This window comes from Mauremys mutica, chromosome 16, assembly GCF_020497125.1.
Source record: "Mauremys mutica isolate MM-2020 ecotype Southern chromosome 16, ASM2049712v1, whole genome shotgun sequence".
Taxonomy (NCBI): Eukaryota; Metazoa; Chordata; order Testudines; family Geoemydidae; genus Mauremys; species Mauremys mutica.
In genome coordinates this window covers 15,890,806-15,912,606 of record NC_059087.1, presented here as the reverse complement: position 1 = coordinate 15,912,606, position 21,801 = coordinate 15,890,806, and the positions used below count along the sequence as shown (strand labels likewise).

At 42.3% G+C, this 21,801-nt stretch overlaps 1 protein-coding gene across 3 annotated transcripts in view; it reads left to right on the top strand.

The window, feature by feature from the left end:
* The first annotated feature begins 277 nt into the window (after positions 1-277).
* Positions 278-21,801, top strand: part of LOC123351175 — a 46,935-nt gene continuing 25,411 nt past the window's right edge. For 2 of the 3 annotated variants that reach the window (XM_044990396.1, XM_044990398.1), the window contains exon 1: positions 278-442. In XM_044990396.1, the coding sequence (XP_044846331.1) occupies positions 359-442 (84 nt within the window). In that variant the 5' untranslated portion in view covers positions 278-358. Of the gene's footprint in view, positions 443-8,092; positions 8,164-21,801 lie in introns of all 3 variants that reach the window. The other variant, XM_044990397.1, reaches the window with a different exon arrangement.

Here is a 21,801-nt window from a genome sequence, read left to right as displayed (position 1 = left end):
GTTTCTCGCCGCTTCCTTTCCATCCTGCTGCTTTGGGGGGCGCACAGGGCAATGTGTGGGGAGGAAAATGCAAGACCCCCCCTCTCTTGCCCCATACACCACCCCCTTCCAGCCTTCCCCCCTCCACCGCCTCTGCTGCTGCAGGTGACTCCCTGCAGGAGAGGGGGAGGGGGAGAAATACAGCGCAGGAGGAGGGAGGGCGTTTAGGAGTGGGACAGAGGCAGGGAGGAAAAGGAGGGAGGTCCAGGCTGGGGGTGGAGGGGGGGTAGGTATTAGGAACAGCTGCTCCAGCCTCCGCTTGCTGCAGCCAACGCACAACAGGCAGCAACAGCGCACAGAGCATCAGGATCCAGCCAGCATGGAGAAAACTTTCCCCCAGTACAGCTCCGGGTGGCTCTTTCTGACAGCTGCGGCGCTCTGCTTATGGGGTGCCAAAGGCAAGGTAAACGGGGCTGCTTCTCCCCTGCTCCCCGCTCCCCCAGGCTTTGGGGCTACAGCTGCGGCTCTGGGGTTGGAGCCGGGGCTGATTTCGCTGGAAGGGGCCGGGGTGGCTGGGTGGGTGCTGTTGCCCGGGCATGTCCGGCTGATGTTGTTTTTAAAGGGGCTGGATGGGTTGGTGGTGGCTCTGAGGAGAGGGAAATGCTTTGATGTGTAAATGGTGCCCAGGGCGGGGGGGAGCCGCTGCCGCTTTGTCAAGGCTTTGGCACCGCTGGCCGAAATTTAACCTGTCCCCTTTCTAATGTAATAACCCCAGCCTCTTCCCCCTAGCCCACCCCATCTCACTGCCTCGCCTCTGCACTAAACTGCCCCGGGATGTGCGCGAAGTTCCTTTTCCCTTTTAATTAAGTTGCAAGTGCTTGACCACATCTCAGACCGAATAGTCTTTTCACACCTTGCAACCAGGGCAGTCGTTGGAAAGCCCGATTAGTGCTCAGTAGGAGGGACTAGTAAAACGACAGTGAACTGCTGGAGCCAATTAATTAGTTCTGAAACTGACCGAGAGCTCCTGGCTCTTGGCTGTGTCTTGAGAGGCCCTGGGAAACAAAAGTCAGGCCACCTACAAGCTCCCGGGGCTCTCAAGCTAATGATCAGACTATATATAAAATACTGCCTATTTTCCAAGAGCTGCACTACTCACCCTAATCCTTTGGAATGGCATCAAGTGTTGCTGTGCCCATTGTAGAGATGGGAGACCTGAGGTCTCCTGGTCACAGGAGCGTGACAGAGCCAGGACTAGAACACTAGTGTTCTGACTCCAAGAGCTCATGCTGCTGAGGTGGGGGTGCCACAGAGGAGAGTCATTTGTGGCTTTCTGAAGCTCAGAGCAGCAGGGGACTAGATCACCTCTAAACTACCCTAGGAGCCAATCTGCCAACCAGGGATTGCCAGTGCAGTACAAAGGGTTCATAGCAGGGCTCAGCATTGAGCCTAAAGACTTGTTTCAACCACTGTACTACATTACTGTACCTCTTTTTCCAGTCAATTTTAAAAATATTTTGATGTCTCTGTTTGCTTGTGTTACTGAAGTGCCCAAAACATGCTTGGTGCTGTATAGAAAAATAGAAAGCAAAAGTCCTTGTCCCAAAGATTTTACCTATTATGTGGCTTGCTTTTCAAACTGTGAATTCTCTACTGTGAATACTATCATTCTCAACAATTCATTGTTTTATATTCAGATTTGCCCAGGCCCACAGCTAGCTTGTAATATCTTGCTTTCATGTCTGAATTATTGACCTCAGAAATGCAGAGTGGTGAAATTTGAAATTGTAGAGAGCACAATGTATACAAAGGTAATGTAATCCCTTATTGTAACGTATCTTGTACTAATTTTTGTATTTATATCCCATATTTGTGTCTTAGCAGGCTGAGCAGTGTGCAGGAAACAGTAAGGGTTTGTTTACATAAGGTAGTTACACCTGTATAATTCCCCATGAGGAGTTATTCTAAAATAAGAGTGCCTCTTTCCAGTTTAGTTTGTCACTTTGGATGGGTTTAAGGTGAACTGCAAAAAGCCACTTTTATTTTGGAATAAGTGTGTTCACATACAGAAATTATAGTGGTTTCATTATAACTAGAATAATAGTAAGTATAACTAGAAAAATCTCCCAGGTACACAAGCCTTAAGGCTGAGGATTCAGATATTTCATATAGTTTCCCCTTATCTATACTTTGGAGATGACTTGAGGAGAAGGATTACTAGTTTATGATAATATATTGTGTATAAAATGGGCCAGAAAAAATAATTTGGCTAATGCAGACTCTGGATTGTGAGGGTCACACACACACACACACACACACACACACACACACACACACACACACACACACACACACACAAAATTAGCCCCAAACATATAAAAGCAATAACATGAAATGAAGTTTACAATAGAAATAACAGAACCTAACCAGTAGAATTAACCTACCCTTTGATTTAGTGCTTTATAAAGCCCTTGAGACATATGGGTAGCTTGGTGTAATCACTTGCCTTGCTATCTATTATTACTTCCCTAATTGTGTGCATGTAATCCAGAATATGAACAGGGTTTAAACAATGTGACTGGCTATGTGTGGCACCTCCCCTAAAGGGACACAGGTATAAAATGGGATATATTAAATAGGTAGGGCCAGAAAAGCATCAGCTCTCTGGTTCCTTGGGGGAGCTTGAATATGTGCGTATCCTTTTGCAATGTACAGTCATTTGCACAAGAAATGGTCACTAACCATTTTGATGAAATAATAGGCAAGCCTGGTCCCACTGAAGTCAACAAGACTTTTGTGACTTTAGTAGGAGCAGGAATAGTGTGGAATCTTCATCCTCTGTCCCAACCAACTTGTTATAAGAAAAGTTGCATGTAAAGCTCTGTCTACACTACTTAAAAAAATTCTGCTTTTTAAATTTAGGATAACTAACACATGTTAGCTAGCCTGCTGTAAAATCCCAGTAGAGATAAGGCACTGTAATTTTACCACAGGATTGACCTTGCCTGGTTAACCATGGGTGGGAGGGTATAGCATTGACTCACCTAACAGATGCTTTGTCTCTACGCTCTCTAATAGGATTTTATAGCAAGATAACTAATGTATGGTAGTTATCGTTCTGTACAAATTAATTGGATACTCATATGGAATTGCATTATTTACTAAACAAGGTACATAGCTTATTATCTGTTTTGTTAATGTGGATGCATACCTCTCTGGTCCAACTGCATGCTTCTCTTATCAAGCTGCATAATTCACTAGTTGTCTGATTTTTTTTTGCATACTTCTGAACTAGTTTGGCACTGTAATTTCTTCCATATACTAGATGGAATTAGTGTTAGCTGAGTTACATGCTTCTGCTTGTGGGTGGGGCATGGAAGAATGTTTGCGCAAGCTGTATATTTTGGTAGATGCAAAACAGCTTTGCTGATCAACTTCCATTGTTCACACACTTTGAAATCTAGCAGTTTGATTTCCTTTAAGGTGTTTAACCTAGTTATGTACTGATTTTTAAAGAAGCGCCCTCTTTAATGGTAGCACACTGAATCCAGTTGCAGCTTCCCGCATAGACATTACATCTTGTGAAGTCAATTTACCTTTTTTGATCGTATATAGTCTGTAAATTTGCATGATAGTACAGGATAATTTTCTTCAGAATGATAGCTATGCATCTATTCAAGTCTCACTAACCTCAGCCGGTGTCCTGTAATGGAATCTCAGCACAGGCCTTTGAAAACTGTCTTGCAGCATGTGTGTATGTGAGACAGCTGAGCTTGCTTGGTATTATCAAGGATTGTGTTATGGTCCTCAAACAGGAAGTCTCATTGTTTTTTATCCTTTTTGGTTGGATTCGGATTCTTAAAGAGTGGGACTTGTAGTTTTCCTCTAGGCTGATGGTTCAAATCCAATTCAGGTTAGCAGAGAGAAAAACTCTTTCCATCTGGAAACTGTATAATGTCCAGCAAGAAATGAATTGTTAGGTGGTGTCCAGTTCACATCATTAAAAATTATGACCAAAATTGATACTAACTGGTCCCCATGTTGGTTTCAGTACAGAGGTCAAGGATTGTATGGGCCAGAGAGACTGAACTGCCCTTTCACCCTTGGAGATGTTCTGTCCAGGTCAAAGTTGAGGCGCATTGACAAACCCATGTGGAGAAACTTGGACTGTTTGAAGCTTGTATCTGGTTTGTGGATAAATAGAATTCTGTCTCCAGGATTGTGAACCAAGCATACATTAACAAGAAAAGAAAAAGTTAAAAATCAAATGAAGGAGAAACTGAAGAAGTGGTGGAGACTGTTGTTCCTGTTTATTTACAGCAAGTGGAACAAGATCTGAAGATCAATGGATTGTTTATCCTGGAGAAGATATAACTTTGAAGCCAAACAGATAGCAGAGCAGTCAAAATTCCTATTCTGTGTGAAGTACAGTTCTGTTAATAAAATCCTAAAAGAGAAGATCTCTATTTATCCAAACATAAACCCTCCTATGATATACTGCTATTCACTTGCTGCATTCAAAAAGAGTGTTTAATTAAAAAAAAAAAAGTGAAAGTGGTCTTCTGCTATCCCAGACTCTCTAGCTAGGGACTTGATCCCGCCCCATTGAAACCAGTGGGAATTTTGCCATAGTCTTCAGTGGGAGCAGAATCCTTCCCAAGACCAGTCAAGTATTAAAAAGTTCAACTACTAAAATATGCACCTCAATTAGCAAAGAATGTGGCCTGATTAGTAAAGTGTATGAAATTTCAGCTATTAAAGTCTGCAGCTGATCAACAAAGCGTGCTGGACAATTGGCAGTGTATCCGGAATCTCAACTACTGAACTACAGCATCCTGCCAGATCAACAAAACATGCATCTGAATTAGTAAATTATGCAACTGGAGCAGCAAAATATTCACCTTAGACAGTAGAGTATGTAAAATCTGAAACACTTAAAAGAATGCACAGTAGTTAAAGTCTATTGCAATTCAACACAGCAGTAGGAAAAATAGGTAGTTCATTCAAGTATCTCCCGATGTGTCCTGTACTTAAAGAATTCCCCCAGCTAAAATAACAGCTAACTATTGGATAGTAGAAGTGATAAAGAATAGGACTACTACTACTAATCTGGTTTTCAGCCAGGTGTTCTGCCTTGTATTTAGCTGTGATACTGAGTACATTTCCCAGACCTGAGAAGAGCTCTGTAAGCTCTCTCACCGACACAAGTTGTTCCAATAAACGATATTACTTCACCCACCTTGTCTTTCTAGGTGTATGCTGAGTTATTTTAGTGACACTTTAACTGGCTTTTCAGTTTCATATAATTATTACTTTATTAGTCACTGCATGAGTACACAGAACTTTAGAAATACATAAAAGACAGGTTGCCAGCTGAGACAAGACGTCTTCAAAGAGGCCAAAGATTTCCCTAGCAATTAGCTTAAGGACTATTAATCTCTCCATTATCTGTGCAACTGTGCAGTAGGAATAGAATATTATAAAGTTTAAATAAAACTGGTAATATTTTTACTTTACTCTCCTCTTTTAGCTTTCCTCTTTGTTTACAATACTCTCATATCTGCTAGCATTGGCTCATATTTGCTGCATGGAGTATTGGGATACCCAGCCTATCATGGTAGCTAATATACAGGTCTAGAGTATTGTCCTGCTTCTCAAATCCACAGGGGGAATTCCCTAACATCCTGAAGCCAGAAACTTGATTACCTCAATCTTAGTGTGCACATATAATTAATTTAATAAAATATTCTAGCTACAGTATTCGATTCTGATCTCCTGCAGTTGCTTCCTAAATTTTAAATTTTCCTTTCTACTCCTTGTAAATTAAATCACTTATTTTTGCATATACACAAGGAATGTGGGTTGTCTTGATTAATCAAAATGTATGGTTTCAAAGTCCCTATAAACAACTTGTTTATATTTGGAAGTCAATTTTTCTATACTGTCCACCTTCAGGAATGGAATGTATAACACTTGTTTTGTAGTGGCAGTGGTAATTTTTACTATACTGTTCACTTCAGTACACCTCAAATTTGGACCATTATTTCATTTGTTATATAATAAATCTCTGCTTTTTTTTAACCCACTCCAACTGATTTATACAACTGATTTGCAATGAACTTCTTATTTACAAAATTTCTGCTTCATTTCCAGGTCAGTTCAATGAATGATCCCATTTAGTTCTTTTTTCCTGTCTCAAATATTTCCTACTGAGTCCAAATCAGTGCCCTTAAAACATAATTGATTTAGGTCATTGAACTATTATTTTTCATTCATGTTAGTCTGCCTCGTGCCACTGGTCTGACTGGTATTTCAATTAGAATAATGTAGGGAGGTTTTCTCTTAGAGGATAAAGTTCACGTGGAGGTTCTGAAGAAATAAAATCCTGCAGTTTGCATGTCTAGTTCCAGGCAATTTTATGTGTGAGAGAATATTTTGAGTCTAGTTCTTTCTCTTTGATCAACAATGTGATCCAAAGACATTTTAGTCCTGATGACTCTAATTACTTAAGCACTGAAGAGGCTGAAAATGGGCAAGACTTGTAAGGTTGACTTCAACTCTTGCATATCACATGGGACTCTCTTTAGAGTTGGACCATGATTTTTTTTCCCCACCCACACCCTGATGTAGATCAAGAGGCCAAGGGATGTAACTTAGCAGTGAATTATATGGAATCACTTACGTTATAGAAGTTAATGGGGTGCTGCACCACTGGAGATACAAACTGTCCGTGGGATGAAAACTGTAACCAACGTCCCTTCTGACTCTCTGATAGTTGTCCAGCTTGAAGCAAATGATCCCATAGCACTATCTGAAAAGAGAAGGGGACTCTGTCTCCTCTCCTGTGGTAACCAAGAAATACTGTAACAGTAGAGTGTGGTTTGTTTTTTCTTCTTCCACATGACAGACATGGGGGCATTAAGGTTTTTGTTTTGCCTTTAAAATATTGGGTGCCAAATACTACCAGAAGATGGATACCAAACACTGACCTAAGTGGAACAATGACTAGGTCTAGCATAGCCCCTCCTAGAATCACAGAATGTAAGGCTGGTGGGGACCTTGAGAAATCCTCTAGTCCATCCCACCCCACCCCTCCCATGCTGAGGCAGGACAAAGTACCTCGACCATCCCTGAAAGGTATTTATCAAATCTGTTCTGAAAAGCCTCCAATGACCGGGATCCCACAACCTCTGTTGGTGACCTATTCCAGTACTTAATTATCCTTAAAGTTAGGAAAAACATTCTAATATCTAATCTAAATGTCTCTTGCTACAGATTAAGTCAATTACTACTTTCAGTGGCCACGAAGACCAGTTGATCACCGTCCTTTTTATAATATCCCTTAACATATTTGAAGACTGTTACCAGATCCCCCCTCCTATGTCCTTTTCTGTGTTGAGCATACCTCATTTGCCTACATGATTGCTCTGCTACTATGGTTTAACTTGTGACTTTTTAAAGCCCTGTAGGTTTTTTTTTCAAAGCTAAAATGCTGCAGTAGTACATGGCTCTGCATTGGCTCCTTAGGGCTATGCACACTAAACATTAAATGCCAAATTTACTGATATTGTTGCCTATCATTAGCACTTGAGTCTTAATTAGATGGGAGGAAGGGGTTAGGCTGTGCCTTGAGTATGAAAGGTGCTAATAGAACTAAATTATTTTCTGCTTGGACAAGTCCTTGAATATTACTGGTGGGTCTATAGAATCTTGAGTTATGTGTAGACTAGTTATTTACTAGTACCTTCATCTCTTGAAATCACTTAGACTCCATCTGAGAACACCTTAATCCTTGTTACAGCTTGTGGTAGTGAATTGTCCAGTATTGCATTGTGCAGTAAGGTGCGTCCCTACTCATTCCATCCCCAATAAAACATACATGAAACATAGTGAGAAGTGATCCAAGTGGGGCAGGTGGGTGTGGATCCGCATTCACGTTGCTCTCCCCGTTAGTACCCTGCCCAAGCCAGGGAAGCTAATGATCCAACCAACGGACCAAAGTTGGTGATGAATCCTGGTCATATGCCACTTGAGGCACATTGCACATACGCTAAGAAGAAGAAGCGTGAGAAGAAAAAGCCACGTTCCCTTTGTGTGCTTCTTTTCTTTCTAGGAGCCAGCTCCAAAGACCACTGAAGTCAATGACAGTTCTTCTCCTGGATTTCAGTGAGTTGGGATCAGGCGGTAGGTGCTGCTGACTATTAGTAGAAGTGGGACACTGAAGAAGTGGGCCGCTCAGCCCTTCATCCGTACTCAGTGTTAGGTGGAGACCTTTAATGGCAGAACAGTCATTAATACTTTGCTTTTGCGGCACCTTTATTTTAGGATTTCAAAGAGCTTTACAAATATCTAATTGAACTAAGAGAAACCCATAGTTCTGAGGAGCATGTGGATCACTTCTTAAGTATAAGGCGTGGGTGGGAATCAAGGCTCCAAACAAAGGCAAGTTAATTAGATGAATCAGCCATAACCTGTTACTCTGTCTGCATTTTCATCCAATTTTCTTCTTCTTCTTTTTTATTAGCTGCCAGATTGCAACATCAAACCAAAAGGGAACATGGGTCTCCATTCAGAGCTATTGCAGAGTTAAGGGTGTCTTTCTAAAGTGGACTGATCACCAGTCCCTTACTTATCTTCAGTTTACCTGATGGGCAGGAGCCCTCCTGGGTTAATTGCCTGTACATGTTCCACTTAGCAGGGCTCCGAGCTGCCTTGGTTACCAAACATTCTTCAGCCCAGAGTGATAGTTCAGGCCCTTTTAAAGGGATAATTTTCAGGGTTTGCATAATATGTGGGACCTCAAGCTGCTGGAACTGAGGATCAAGCCATGAGTTGCTAGTCCTCTGGTCCACTGCCAACAGCAGCGTATGTGTGGTGGGGAGGGGGTGTCTGACTGACTGCGAGCTGTGTTTTCAAATGCAGTTAAGACCTGCCTGTTTGAGTTTCAGGGCCCCATGTAGCTGTTTGTTTTTAAGGTTGGCCTTGACAATGTCAAGTCTGGTAGGCTGAAGGTTTTGACTTGCTTCTAAAAGTAACAGTAACTTATTCCAAGTTGCCTGGCAACTTGAAAGAGAGAGAAGAAAGGGCATCTGCAAAGCAGATTTATTAGAAAAAATAAACTGCTCTCTGGTTGGGACCCTATAATAACAAATTCAATGTCAGTTTTTCCTCTGTCTGCAGTGCCCCTGAGGCTTCCTCATTTTCCACCTCTCTCCCTGCCCAAAATAATCTGTCCTTGTGTGTAGGCTGTAAAGTGAAATTTACAAGCATCCTGCTCTCTGAAGTCCTGGCAGAGCAGGAGTCTTGTAAATTTCCTTTTACAGCACACACAAGAAGAGATAAGCCCAGGCACAGTGAGGTGGGGGAAAAAGCTGCCATTTATACTCCCACCATCTGAACTATAACAGATTTTTGGATACCTAGTGAATTTTAAAGTGTAGTTATAAACAAAACATTATTTCCAAAATTGTGTTTGTAAGTATTAAAGAATCATTATAAATGTCCTCTCTATAAGGCTCCCTCATCCCTATTTCCTTACCTTGAACTTGTTTCCTTGAATGACAGGAAGAGTATCTGAGGAGGCACAGTAATGATTCTGTGGTGCAAGTGGTGAGATGGAATGTTTGCAGATGAACTTTCACATGTGGAATGTTTTCTTCTCCATATGGTTTTATAACATAAACACCCAACATGTGAAACTTCCAAAGTGCCGTGATGAGGAACAATCGCTTCATGTGGTTGAAAAAGAAATCCAAGCTCAAACCAGCCTTTGTTGATTTGCAAGGCACTTTTATGTGCGTATAACTGTGGATTTTTTTTTTAAAGCTCAAAACCTTTTTTGGCCATGAAAGAGAGTGGGTGGGTGTTTTGTTGACTATGTGGTAAAGGCTTGAAAGAGACTTACCCAGGTAGTCTGTTTCTGCTTTGATAATTTTTTTTTATTTTAAATTTTGGCCAATGGAGCTGTATGTGGATTAGTCATTTGAATTTTCTTTTAAGAAATGACTTCCATAACAAAAGACTACTTTTTAAAAAACAAACAAACAACCTATCCAAATGTATCTTCGCAGACATACACAGCATATGTTGACCTATACTGGACTACAAACAAGATTCTTTTACTGCAACTCTATAGGTTTTGGTTGGTGTACATTTTTCTTTGTTGCTGAGAAGTTTAAACACATTCTGACCATGTTCCCTTACTCTTTAATTTGAGCTGCTTTGGCCTGTTCAATTTCTAGAAAATGAAAACCAGATTGACCTTCTGAGAGTTCCTTCTCCACCCCCACCAATTTCCACCAGCCATATCATTTACTATTACATTTTTCTATGGTGTGTTGTGTAAATTTTGTTAATTGGAGTTCAGTCTAGTAAGAAAAGGACCTATATTGACCTATTAAAGCCCTGAAGCAAATGATCATGGCATCTTGAACTCTTCATTACAACAGTTTACTTTTGTTATTTATGGTGCTCCCATCAAATTCATGACTATTTGCCTGAGGAGACTCTCTAAATGATGCCTTTGTTTCTCTTTCTGAGGCATTAATTTTTTTTTTTTTTAATGAGAGCACTTGGCATTGCATTTGCGTCAAAAAGTGGGGAAAAACAGGATGGCGGCTTTGTATGAAGGTAGGATCTTGTTTGGTATGGCATTTTGCATCCAAATCACAGAACCTGTGTAAAGAAAGCAATACACACTTCAGCAATTCCCAGACCAAATAGGGTTTGAGTCTATTGCATTTATGGTCACACTAGAACTAGTTTTCCCAAGGATCAGCCATGAATTTTGGGACTTAGAAAAAGTCTATGAGAAGACACCAGTTGTTTTTGCGAACTCCACCACTCTATGGTGTCTGTTATCTTACGTATGTTGTATGCTTCTTTATAGCTGTCAAAAGTTTGTGTAAAGATGAGAGGAAAAAACAGTGAGCAAAGACTACTTGCATCTGCATTGAACTTATTGTATGACCCTGGAAGTTTATACCATAGAGTAACCCTAGTTTGTGTGAACTATTAATGAGACACAGATTTTTGCTTTTAATACGGACCTTGTTTGCTAGTTAAAAGTCCTGTCCTCCCCCATCCCATAAGAATGGATTTGGAAATTCTGCTTCTAATGTAATACATTAATCCAGAAGTGGGAAAGAACCACGGGTTCTCAACATCCTTTTTCTTCCTGAATAGATTTAGGGAGAGGAATGGATTCTGAAACTTCAAATTGTAACATAGGGTTGCAGTATGGGGGAAAAGTTGAGAACCACAGATCTAGTCCACTTCTCTGCCAGTGCAGAACTCTTATCTATATTGTACACTTCTACTAGTGTTTTCTCTAGTTTATAAATGTTTCCAGTATTGTGACTTCCACAGTTCCCTTGGGTGACTATTCAACAATTTAACAGCTCTCACTGCAGGAATATTCTGCTAATATCCACTCTAAACTTTGTCTCTTAACTTCATCCCATTACTACCTGTTGTACCATCAAGTATTTATATAGATTGCAGTAGTGCACATAATGAATTAGGCTCTTTCCAAACGCAGAGGGAAAACTTTGGTCCCTGTCACAAAGGCCAACAAAACAAAATGGTAGAATGTTTCCTCATCCCCTTGTCTTTTTGCTTAACAAAACTATATGTATTTAATCTCCCATCCATCTCAATTTTTGTTGCTCTTCTCAGAACTATTTCCAATTTGTCAGTTTCTCCCCTATGACAAAGGGATCCAGAAACGACCACTATTCCAGGCATGGTCTCACCAATAGGTCTACTGTTCCGCCCTCCAGGGTGCTTCAGATTTGTCTACATAGGGAAATCTGCCAGCATAACTATACTGGTATAATTATATTGCTATAACTCCCTTTAAGGACATAAGGACATAAGAACGGCTGTACCAGGTCAGACCAAAGGTCCATCTAGCCCAGTATCTGTCTACTGACAGTGGCCAATGCCAGGACCCTCTTATTCTGGAATAAGAATGCCTTTTTATTGGTTTAGTTTACATCATTTTTGGAAGGGGTTTAAGGTAAACCCGGAAAAGGCATTCTTACACTGGAACGGGAGTGTTCATCTGGTGTATAGCAGTAAAAATAGGTCAGTAAATCTCCCTTTATTTGTTGGGTCTTCTCCTTTCTGCTCTTGCTCTTAGCTAGAGGGTAAAGGCTGTATAGTAAAGTGAAAGCTACTATATTGTTCAGCTGTCTTGGTGAAGAATAGGAGTTTTGTTAGATGCATATGACAAGGTGTGTATATATATATATATATAGGACAATCCCGAAGAAGTAAAATATCATTGCATTTTGCTATGGTTGCTCAAGTTGCTTTTATGAAAGATTCAGGGTGCCTCCATTTTTGGGAGCCCATCATGATACCTTGGTTCTTATATTCAAAGCAATGAGAATCTACATGTTCTACTAAAGTAAATAAGAGCTACAGGTGCTCACCCTCTCTAAAAATCAGGCCCAAGGTGCCTCAAATTTGGCAGCCAAAATCTGTGACTATTCCTGAAAATTCTGCCCAAAGATCATGTTTATATAGTAGTTTACAGTCAAAGCCCATCTCTAAATTATACTAGAGATGCTGAAGTTTTGGTTCCTCATCTGAGCTTCTCCAAATAACATAGATGTTCAGTTCTGGGATTTTGGTTTGGTGTATCTGCACTGTACACAAATACAAATTGTGATTTGAAATGTTGTACAGATGCTGATTATGTTGCTGTTAAAGAGATGCTGATTATATCATGGACAGCTGTAGTGTTCAGTGGGTAACTGTTCGAAAATAGCCTCTGTTTGTGCGTCTGGGAACAAGCATTTGTTTGTAAGCTGGAAAACGCTTGCAGATAAATGAGAACCAGTTCTGTTGTTCTCTGTAGAAGCTGGAGAGCCTTGTTGTTCTGCCTGACGGTCGTCGGAGTGCCCATGTTTATGCTGTAATTTCTTCCTCCAGAAAAAATCGAATGTGAGGGAGAGGAGGGACAGTGACTTCATGGTACAATTATGCAATCTGCTTGAGACTAGGTATCAAAATACATTAGTCTGCAGTGGTGAAGCTGGCCAGGTGGTGGGGGGATACCAAAGACCTCTGTAATGAGACTACTGACCTTATCTTGCCTCTTCTGCAGCTTCTTTGATTGATGCATACTTGAGGGACGGTCTACCTAACAGTCCAGCAGTCTGGTGGAGAACATGTGACTGCTTCCACATCTACAGCCAGTTGTGCAGACCTGCTGTAATGGGGCTCACTCACCACTCTGGTACCTCCTGCTGGCTGTCTTGGGAATTCGCTTTGCATGTTAGTTCGCCCTCTTCGGGTCATGCCTTGCTGCCATTACTCCTGCTCTAGGACCCACGTCTCTCCAAGGACCGCAGCATCCTCTTCAGCGGCACAGCCCTCTGGCCATGCCACACATTGTGCTCCTCCATTCCAGGAGACCTGCAGTCTGCTTTTCAGCCACTTCTCTTAGTGGCTACTGCAGCGAATTGTCTGGCCACTTCCTCCTGGCCCCAGCATCCTCTTTGCCCTTGCCTCAGGGCCACCACCTGCAAACCCCAGCAGCCAGCCAGGAGCTGTCTCTTGCTCCCCCAGTCCCTGCTAGCAGCACTGCTCTATCCAGGGTGCTGGCAGTTCTCTCAGCCCTCCAGAGACACATCCTTCCTCCCTGGGCTCCCAGCAGAGAACTGAACTCCTGTTTTGGGGTTCTTGTGTGTTCTGTATTCTAGGCAATAAAGTAGTACCATGTTACAACCTTGCAGCAAGAAGGTTTATTATCTAATTTATTTGTATGCTGTGAAACAAAGAGTCCAAAATGCAGCCTGGTATCAGAAGGGCCTTTGTTTGTGGATGTCTCCCCTGACTGAGAGTACACGCAGGCTTATGCAGTAAAATGTAAGTGTCTCCTAAGCCCTCCAGAATTATGAATTCAGCTTCACAATCTCCCTGTGAGGTGAGTAAATAGTATCCCTATTTTATAGATGGAAAGATTAAGGCACAGAGAGGTTAAGTGCCTGCCTAAACTTACATAGAAAATTAGTAGCAGGTTTTAGGCTAGACCCCAGGAGTACAGACATCTAGTTCTTTGCTCTACTCACTAGACTTTAGTCCTTCCCTTCCTTTACTCTAATAATCTTATTGCCCTCCTTGACTTTGGCAGCAATAGGCTTTTATAGTCTTCCCTTACTTAGGAGTCCTATCCGCATTTTTCATTCTCCTGTTAACTGGAGAAAATATAGTAGAAAGTTTAGTGATACACAAGAAAACAGGGTCCTGTAAAGCTGTCAGGTGTGTGCCAGGAAGGATTATGAAGAGACTTGGACCCTTTCCTAGAAATGGGATTTGCAGAGTGGAAATGTCACATCCCATAATCACTTTCCTGTAGTGGAACTGCTGTTCCCTACCACAATAACAAGAGCATCTGTTCAAAAATGCAGTGTTGGTTTTTCCTCAAATCCCAAAGGAAAATGTTACCCATTGCTGAAAACACATGTCCGCAATAGGCACAGATGAATGGGAGACGGAAATGGCTTTAACTGCAGTCTGTAGACAGCACTAAAGTCTGTTCATCCCTGCTTCAGAAACCCAAGATTGAATCCTTAAGCAGCAGTGTGGGTGAATTTACTAATGTAGCTGGAAGAAGAATTGTGTGTATGTCCCTGATCAAATAAAATGTGGAGTGCTGTGGTTTGTAACTGACAAGAATTTTTCCAAGGCCAGTCCAACTAAATCCTAGTTGAGAATCTGAAAAGGAATGAGACCTCTTTCCCTGCCTCTACCAGAGCAGCAATTCATTCTTTATTTATAGCCAGATAGTCGCATATCCTGACAAACATCTGTGGATAGGCATGTACATGTCTATTAATCTGTCTCTTATCCCAGGGAGTCTCAGCCTTTTTCTTTCTGAGCCCCCTCCCCTCCCAACATGCTATAAAAACTCCACAGCCCACTACTGCCACAACAACTGTTTTTCTGCATATAAAAGCCAAGGCCAGCATTAGAGGGTAGCCAGCGGGGCAACTGCCCTGGCCCCACACCACCGGGGGCCCCTCAAAACTAAGTTGCTCAGGCTTCGGCTTCAGACTCCGGTGGCAGGGCTCAGGGCCCCAGGAGTCAGCCCTGCACAGCGGCACTTTGGTTTTCTGCCCCGGGCTCCAGCAAGTCTAACACTGGCCCTGCTTAGTGGACTCCCCTGAAACCTGCTTGTGGCCCCTCAGGCGGCTCCAGACCCTTGGTTGAGAACCACTGTCTTATCCAACCTATAAAGGTGTCTACATTTAACACCTCCCTGTCTCAGAAATGGACTATCCGACGCTTCCCACATGTGACACGGAGTTTGAATGCAATGTGAGATTATAAGTTGTTAGGGACAGGGCCCTTGTTATCTTCATGCCTATCTGTAAAGCACTGAGGGCACCGGAGTGTCATACACAGTGGTGGTAACATGGTTCACTACTTTTTTAGGATCTAGTCTGTATTACCTTTGCCTATAATACAGCTAACATCAAATGTCCTACACCCATGAGCAGTCACCTTTTTAAAAATAATAAATGTAAGGCCCATGGCTCGATGCTCCAGTGGGGAAAAAACTCTCCACTTCCTCTATGACAAGTGCTGCTGAATAGAGCTTCACTGGCATAGGCCAGCTAGTCACAATTCTCCTAGTGACACTGGTTAGTGGCCATAATAATACGTGAACATGGATTTTGCAGGGGGTAGTGGGCTCCTAAAGAGAGGAAAGAGCTCATTCCCAGGCATCCAGGATTCTGCTCAAAAGTCTCAGGTGCTCTTGGCTCCTCTCCGGTGGGGACTCCACAGTGAGGGACAACAGAGCACAGCAGCGGAGCTGAGTGGATTCTGGCAAGGCTCTGCTCATCCAGCACCTTATATAAAGCTGAATCACTAAACTAGGTGATGGCACTTCTGCGTGAGACTAGCAAGCTGCTCCCTTGGTACTGGAGAGAGGCCTACAAAGAGACACATGGGTTATTGTGACTCACTGATCCAAACCATGAGTGGGATTTGGTAGATGGGTGAGATAGTACCTGTGGGACATTGTCATGAGCAGGTGGGAAGGCAGTTAAATGAACAGTTGTCAAAGTTACTGGGAAAGGGAGTGGGTTTTACTCTTTATTTGCATATATATTTTGTTGTGTTTTCCCAATTTTATGACTGTTCCCTTTCCCCAATAAAGATTTTGTTTGTTTGACTCTACACAAACCCTAAATACTTAACAGGTAGAACTTCCCCACTGGCAAGGGCACCCAGGAGGGTGTTTAGTTTTCCCAGATTTCTGGGTGGGGGCTTGAGCTGGCTTAGTTATTTATCAAGAAAGACCTTAGATCAGTGTTTCCCAAACTTGGGACGCCACTTGTGTAGGGAAAGCCCCTGGTGGGCCGGGCCGGTTTGTTTACCTGCCGCGTCTGCAGGTCCGTCCAATCGTGGCTCCCAGTGGCCGCAGCTCGCTGCTCCAGGCCAATGGGGGCTGCTGGAAGTGACAGCCAGTATGTCCCTCAGCCTGCACCGCTTCCAGCAGCTCCCATTGGCCTGGAGCAGTGAACCGTGGCCAGTGGGAGCCGCAATCGGCCGGACCTGCGGACGGGGCAGGTAAACAAACCAGGCTTTCCCTACACAAGCGGCGTCCCAAGTTTGGGAAACACTGCCTTTGATATATTGAACCTGGCACTTTTTGCTGCTGTTAACCAGCTAGCAGAGTGTCATAAAAACAAAAGGAGTTTCCTTCCTAGGTCTCACTGCAACATTTTTACTTAGTACTCTTTTCACATGCTTAAGAATAACTTACAGTTAATTTTTTTTTAAATATCTCCACATAGATCAGAGGAATACACTTATTTTTGAACTCTGTGTGGAACTAAGCTTTTACTGATCAAAGTTTGGATTATATATAGGCAATTTGATTTGGTAATTAGAGAGGATCCTCATAGGTCAATTCTCAATCCTCCTTCCTTTCTGAAAGACATTTGAACTTGTGCGTGGCTCCAGAAACCAGAGGGAGCTTGTCCACACTTAAAACTTCAAGCCACTGCAATGTAAACACCTCTCATTGGCATAGGTAATCCCCCTCTCTGAAAAGTGGTAGGTAGGTCAAAGGAAGAATTCTTCCATCGACTTAGCACGGTATACGCAGGTACTTACGTTGTCTTAACTATGTCACGCAAGAGTATGGATTTTTCATACCTCTGAGAAACGTAGTTATGCCAACCTAATTTTCTGTGTAGACATGGTCTGAGACTCTCCAGCTGTGTTTCTACACTAACTTCTTGGTGTAGGTGTAGGTCACTAGATTGGGGTTTAAAGACATAGAAGACCAACCTGGTGGGAAGATAAGGCAAGACATGCTAGAGACTTTGTGTTTTGGTCTTGGTGTGGCACAATCTTTATGTGCCCTGTATTTCCAGCTGTAAAACTGTAAAATGCTTTCTTCCCACTAAGTAGTTTTAGCACTGTACTCTTTCACTTAATGTCTAACCCTACTCTGGAAAGGGACTGCAAAAGTTCTCATCCTATTATGTAATACAGTAGTATCTTCTGCTAATGCTGACAGTCTGGGGTTTGGAAGAGACAACATCAAGGGCAACAATGAAAGTTCAACTGGAGTCTTCAGTTGGTGATGCAACATCACAAAGAACTGAGTCACCAACATAAAAACAACTTTAGATATTAGAATGGAGACGTGAAAAATAGATGTGTGAATGATGAGCTGAAACTTCTGAAAACAAATACACACACTTAAAAAAATTTTTGGCAAAGCACTAGATATGAATCCTCCCATTGACTTTGTGCTCTAGTTTGAAAGACTCCCATTGAATTCCATGGTCTCTGGATCAGTCAGTTAGTGAAATGAATGTCCTATAGAGCTCTTAGTCGGTTTTTAAATGTCTTTCATGCCTGGGATGGACAATCCTTGGAAGATTCTATTCTGAGAAGCATCCTAAAGCTCAGACTTCTTCAGCCTAGAAATCCCTATGAGAAAAGGACATTGGGTTTCAGCTGGGAGCCACACTATACTTTTGGGAGTGTTGCAACTAATGCCAGGTCAGCAAGAAAGACCTCTGCAAACAATGAACAAAAAAAATTTTTTTTGGTAAATGTCAAAGTTCTGTGTTTGCTTCCAGTTTTGGCTGAAGGTTCAGGCCACACCTCATTTCATTCCAGTTGGTTGGTTTTGCTCTAATAGCCCGGTGAGTTCCAGAGATCCTTCATTCAGAATGAACTTCCTCTGCTCCAAGAGGGAGGGATCTCTAACCAAGACACTGCACCTTGCTCTGCACAGTTTGAGTCATCCCAGAATTTATTGGTAGAACTGAGATTTGTAAAGAGGTCCCTGAGGGAGAATGAAAGGAAAGGGAGCTGGTGAGGTGGTCTTAAGTCCTGCCAACACTTTCAAACTTGTGATTTTAAAATTGGACATTTAAAGAAAATTGTGGGGTGAGGGGAAAGGGGACATGTTTAAGACAGTGTGCTGAGCATTGGCAGCTTCTAGTGACTTACATGGGAGCTGGAGGTTCACATACCTCAAGTGAGCTGCCTAAAGTTAGGCATCGAAGCATGAAAACCTTGGCCCCCCCAAGATAGGTTTTTCTGACAGCAGTAGATCTTAATTGCACCCTCCTGTGGCATATCTTGAGCTAGCTGCAGTATGAGTAAGGCTCCAATAGATCTCTCAAATGGTATCATATTGAGATAGGATCACGGTGCTGTTCCTGGAAGAGGCACTTTTAAAAACAAACGGGAAAAAACACATGCAATATTCCCTACCTTCACTGTGGAAAAATTACCAAAATTTCAAAGAAGTGATGCCTCCTCCAGAAAAGGATAGGACAACACAGGGTAATAGCTGAATTTCTGAGTTGGACCCTAAGAATATTGTGTACCTCAGTCTGTGCATGTGTATCTTCTCTTTGCCCCGTCCTACTCCTAATGTTAAGTCTTCTTTATATGCTGTTCAAAGCAAAGCAATGAAAATCATTGCCTTGAAGGGGAGGTAATAACACACCATTATGAAATGTTAGAGGGAGTGATCAGTGTTAGAGCTATATTCCTCCCCCTATGAAATTTAGATGGGTGGAGGTTTGAGAAGGGGTTTCATTTATTTAGCCTGTTCAGGGCCATAACTGAGAGTGACTTTCAGTCTGTTTGCTCAGTCTGAAACTGGGAACAAACAACAGAAAGGTGAGACCTTTGCTGTAAAGCTACAGTGTACATGGTAGCACTTCTATGGCCTAGAGGAAAAAATAGTTTTTTGGGACTTCCAGGTTTTTGATTATCATTATCAACGGCTTGGATTGCCTCATATGTGTTTGTTTAAAACTGTAGTAGATTGTGTCTTGTTTTCTCTATGGGGAATTTCATTCTGATTCTTGGTGCTTTTCCAAGGGAGCTGATATTTCCTGGGTGAGTAAATATAAAAGAAAACAAACTACATTGGATAGGTCCCAAGCTGGTGAATCTGAAATTCTGAATGTGAGGAGTTACACAAACCTCAAGATGACAGGATGAGGGGGACTCTCTTGTCTCTTCCTCCCCCCCCTCTTTAAAATAAATATTTTTGGATCCTGCCTGCAATGCTGGGACAACTGTGCAGCTAGGCTGCTGCAGACAGCAGCCCCCTGTGTCTAATGTAGATAAGGAAAACATGTTGGCACCTTTCTTTTTAATTGTGCTCAAACATGGTTCTTGCTAGAAATGAGCTAATAGCTTACCTTTTTTTGTTTTTTGGTAAAAGGAATTGATTTCTGCTTCCAAGTGGTCTCTATAAAGTGGAATAGGGAAATACATCATCATGGAGTCTTAGGACACTGCCATCACAACCACCATACTTCTACCCAAAAAACATGGAACAAAACTCCTTTTTGAGTCCTGATAATATCATTTGTAGAAGACTGCACTCAGCACTGGATTGCCTCTTCACAGCTGGGTGTGGCATAGTAGGTTCTCCTTTTTTAGCACCCTCTACCAACAGCTGTTCCAGCCCTGCAGTGCTATGTCTCTTTTCTCATGACTCAGCCCTTTGCCCAGGACATGTTCAGTGCCACCCCTTCCAGAGGAACAGAAAGTCCAACAGAAACATCAGATCCCTCCATCTGGTTTGCTGCCCTCAGTTATAGGCCCAGTGGGTCTGTACACTCCTTGAGGGCTGTCAAAGGTCTTTACCCCCTTATGTCAAGGGTTTCACACCACCTTCTCTGGGTGGCAAGTAGGAGAACTGAGGCCTGCCCTCTGCATTAAGTTCTGATCCAAGGACTCCAGGAAAGGCCATCAGGGTTCACTTCACCAGACTCCTTGCTACCACTTTCCTACCTAGCCTTTCCTTGGGCTTTCACCTCACCCTTCAAGGAACTCTTTGTTCCCTACAGGGGTCTTCACTTGCTACTACCAGGAAAGCCCCTTTACACTAAACTTTCTCTGCTTATAGCACCATGAAGACCCTGCCTAGCTGAGTTTCATCATTAATTAGGCGTGGCAGACCCTCCAGGTGCACCCAGATGGGTTAATTAGCCTCTCCAGCCCACATTTATACTTTCATCACCTGTGTGGGATAGCTGTCTGAGTTTGGGAGATAAGCAGGGTAATACCTGACCGCAGTGAACTGGGAATTGGCCATTCAATGGAGTTTTAAAAAACACTGAGAGAGTCCTAGGCAAACTTACAAGCAGTGAACAACCCAGGACACTCTGGTAGCCTTCTCTATGATTGTGTTCAGTGATGCTCTACACCTGTACTATGGTATAGGGTATCTTCACCTTCTCCTTTTCTCTCTCCTCCTTTCATATCTCTGTTTACAGGATCTCCAGTAACTGGAGCCTAGAAACCATCAAACCATTCATTGACCCCTGATGCCTTCTCTTCTCTTCATCTCATCCCTTGGAACTTTCATCTGTCTGAGCAGGTCATTCAGTTTCATGTGCTGGTGGGGATAAGCACTCCCAATTGTGACCTTTCCATTCTCATTGTGTTAAGGTATCTTTTCATGGCACATTGTTGGAATAGCACTCCTGCATAAGATTCTTCATGAGAACTCAGAAGACTGATGTGAGAGGCCCCTGTCCAATCTCTGACCATCTGTTAAAATCTTCGTATGAGATGCAAAAGATTAGCCTTCCCCATGATTTATCTGAGTGATGTTGGCATATTTTACCACTTTAAAAAAATTCCTATAATTTGGAAAGATTAAAAATAAAATGTGTCAAACAAATTCTCTGCCTCAATGCATGTTTCTGCAAGTCTATGACTCTATACATTGGTAAATGTGGTGAACATCTTAATAGATGATATTCAGCCTTTGTAACAGATGACTCAAATTCACTGGATCATTTGTCAATCATTCAATTGTGGATTATAAATTCATCAGTCCTGTCTCTTCTTCAGGAATCTTTTTTTTCCTCAGCTCTGTCTTGCATATTTTGCCTCTTGTTGACCTTCCTCTGGGATAAAGTTTTGAATCCAATCTCTCAAGCTATAATAAATAAATGATTTCACCATTGAGGTCACTGTTCTAGCCTAATTTTGCAATTTGCAGTATACAATTCACCCACCCTTGCTCTCTTTGAGAGAAGCATTTTACCTGCTAGCATTCAGCAGTCTTCCAGCTAGAAATTGGAGCCAACTGGCAATCCTCTGGTGGTTCTGGGAATCAAAAGGAATCTGTTTGGACGTCTGCTTTTAAATCTGAGATTTCACTGATGGGGGTTTCTACTAAGGAGATACATAATCCACCCAGAATGGCACATGCAAGCCAAAACTAAGGACAGAAAAAGGGATGAACTTGTCAAAAGTGCTGGATGGACTGTACTGGACTGAAAGTCCTGGATCTGTTGA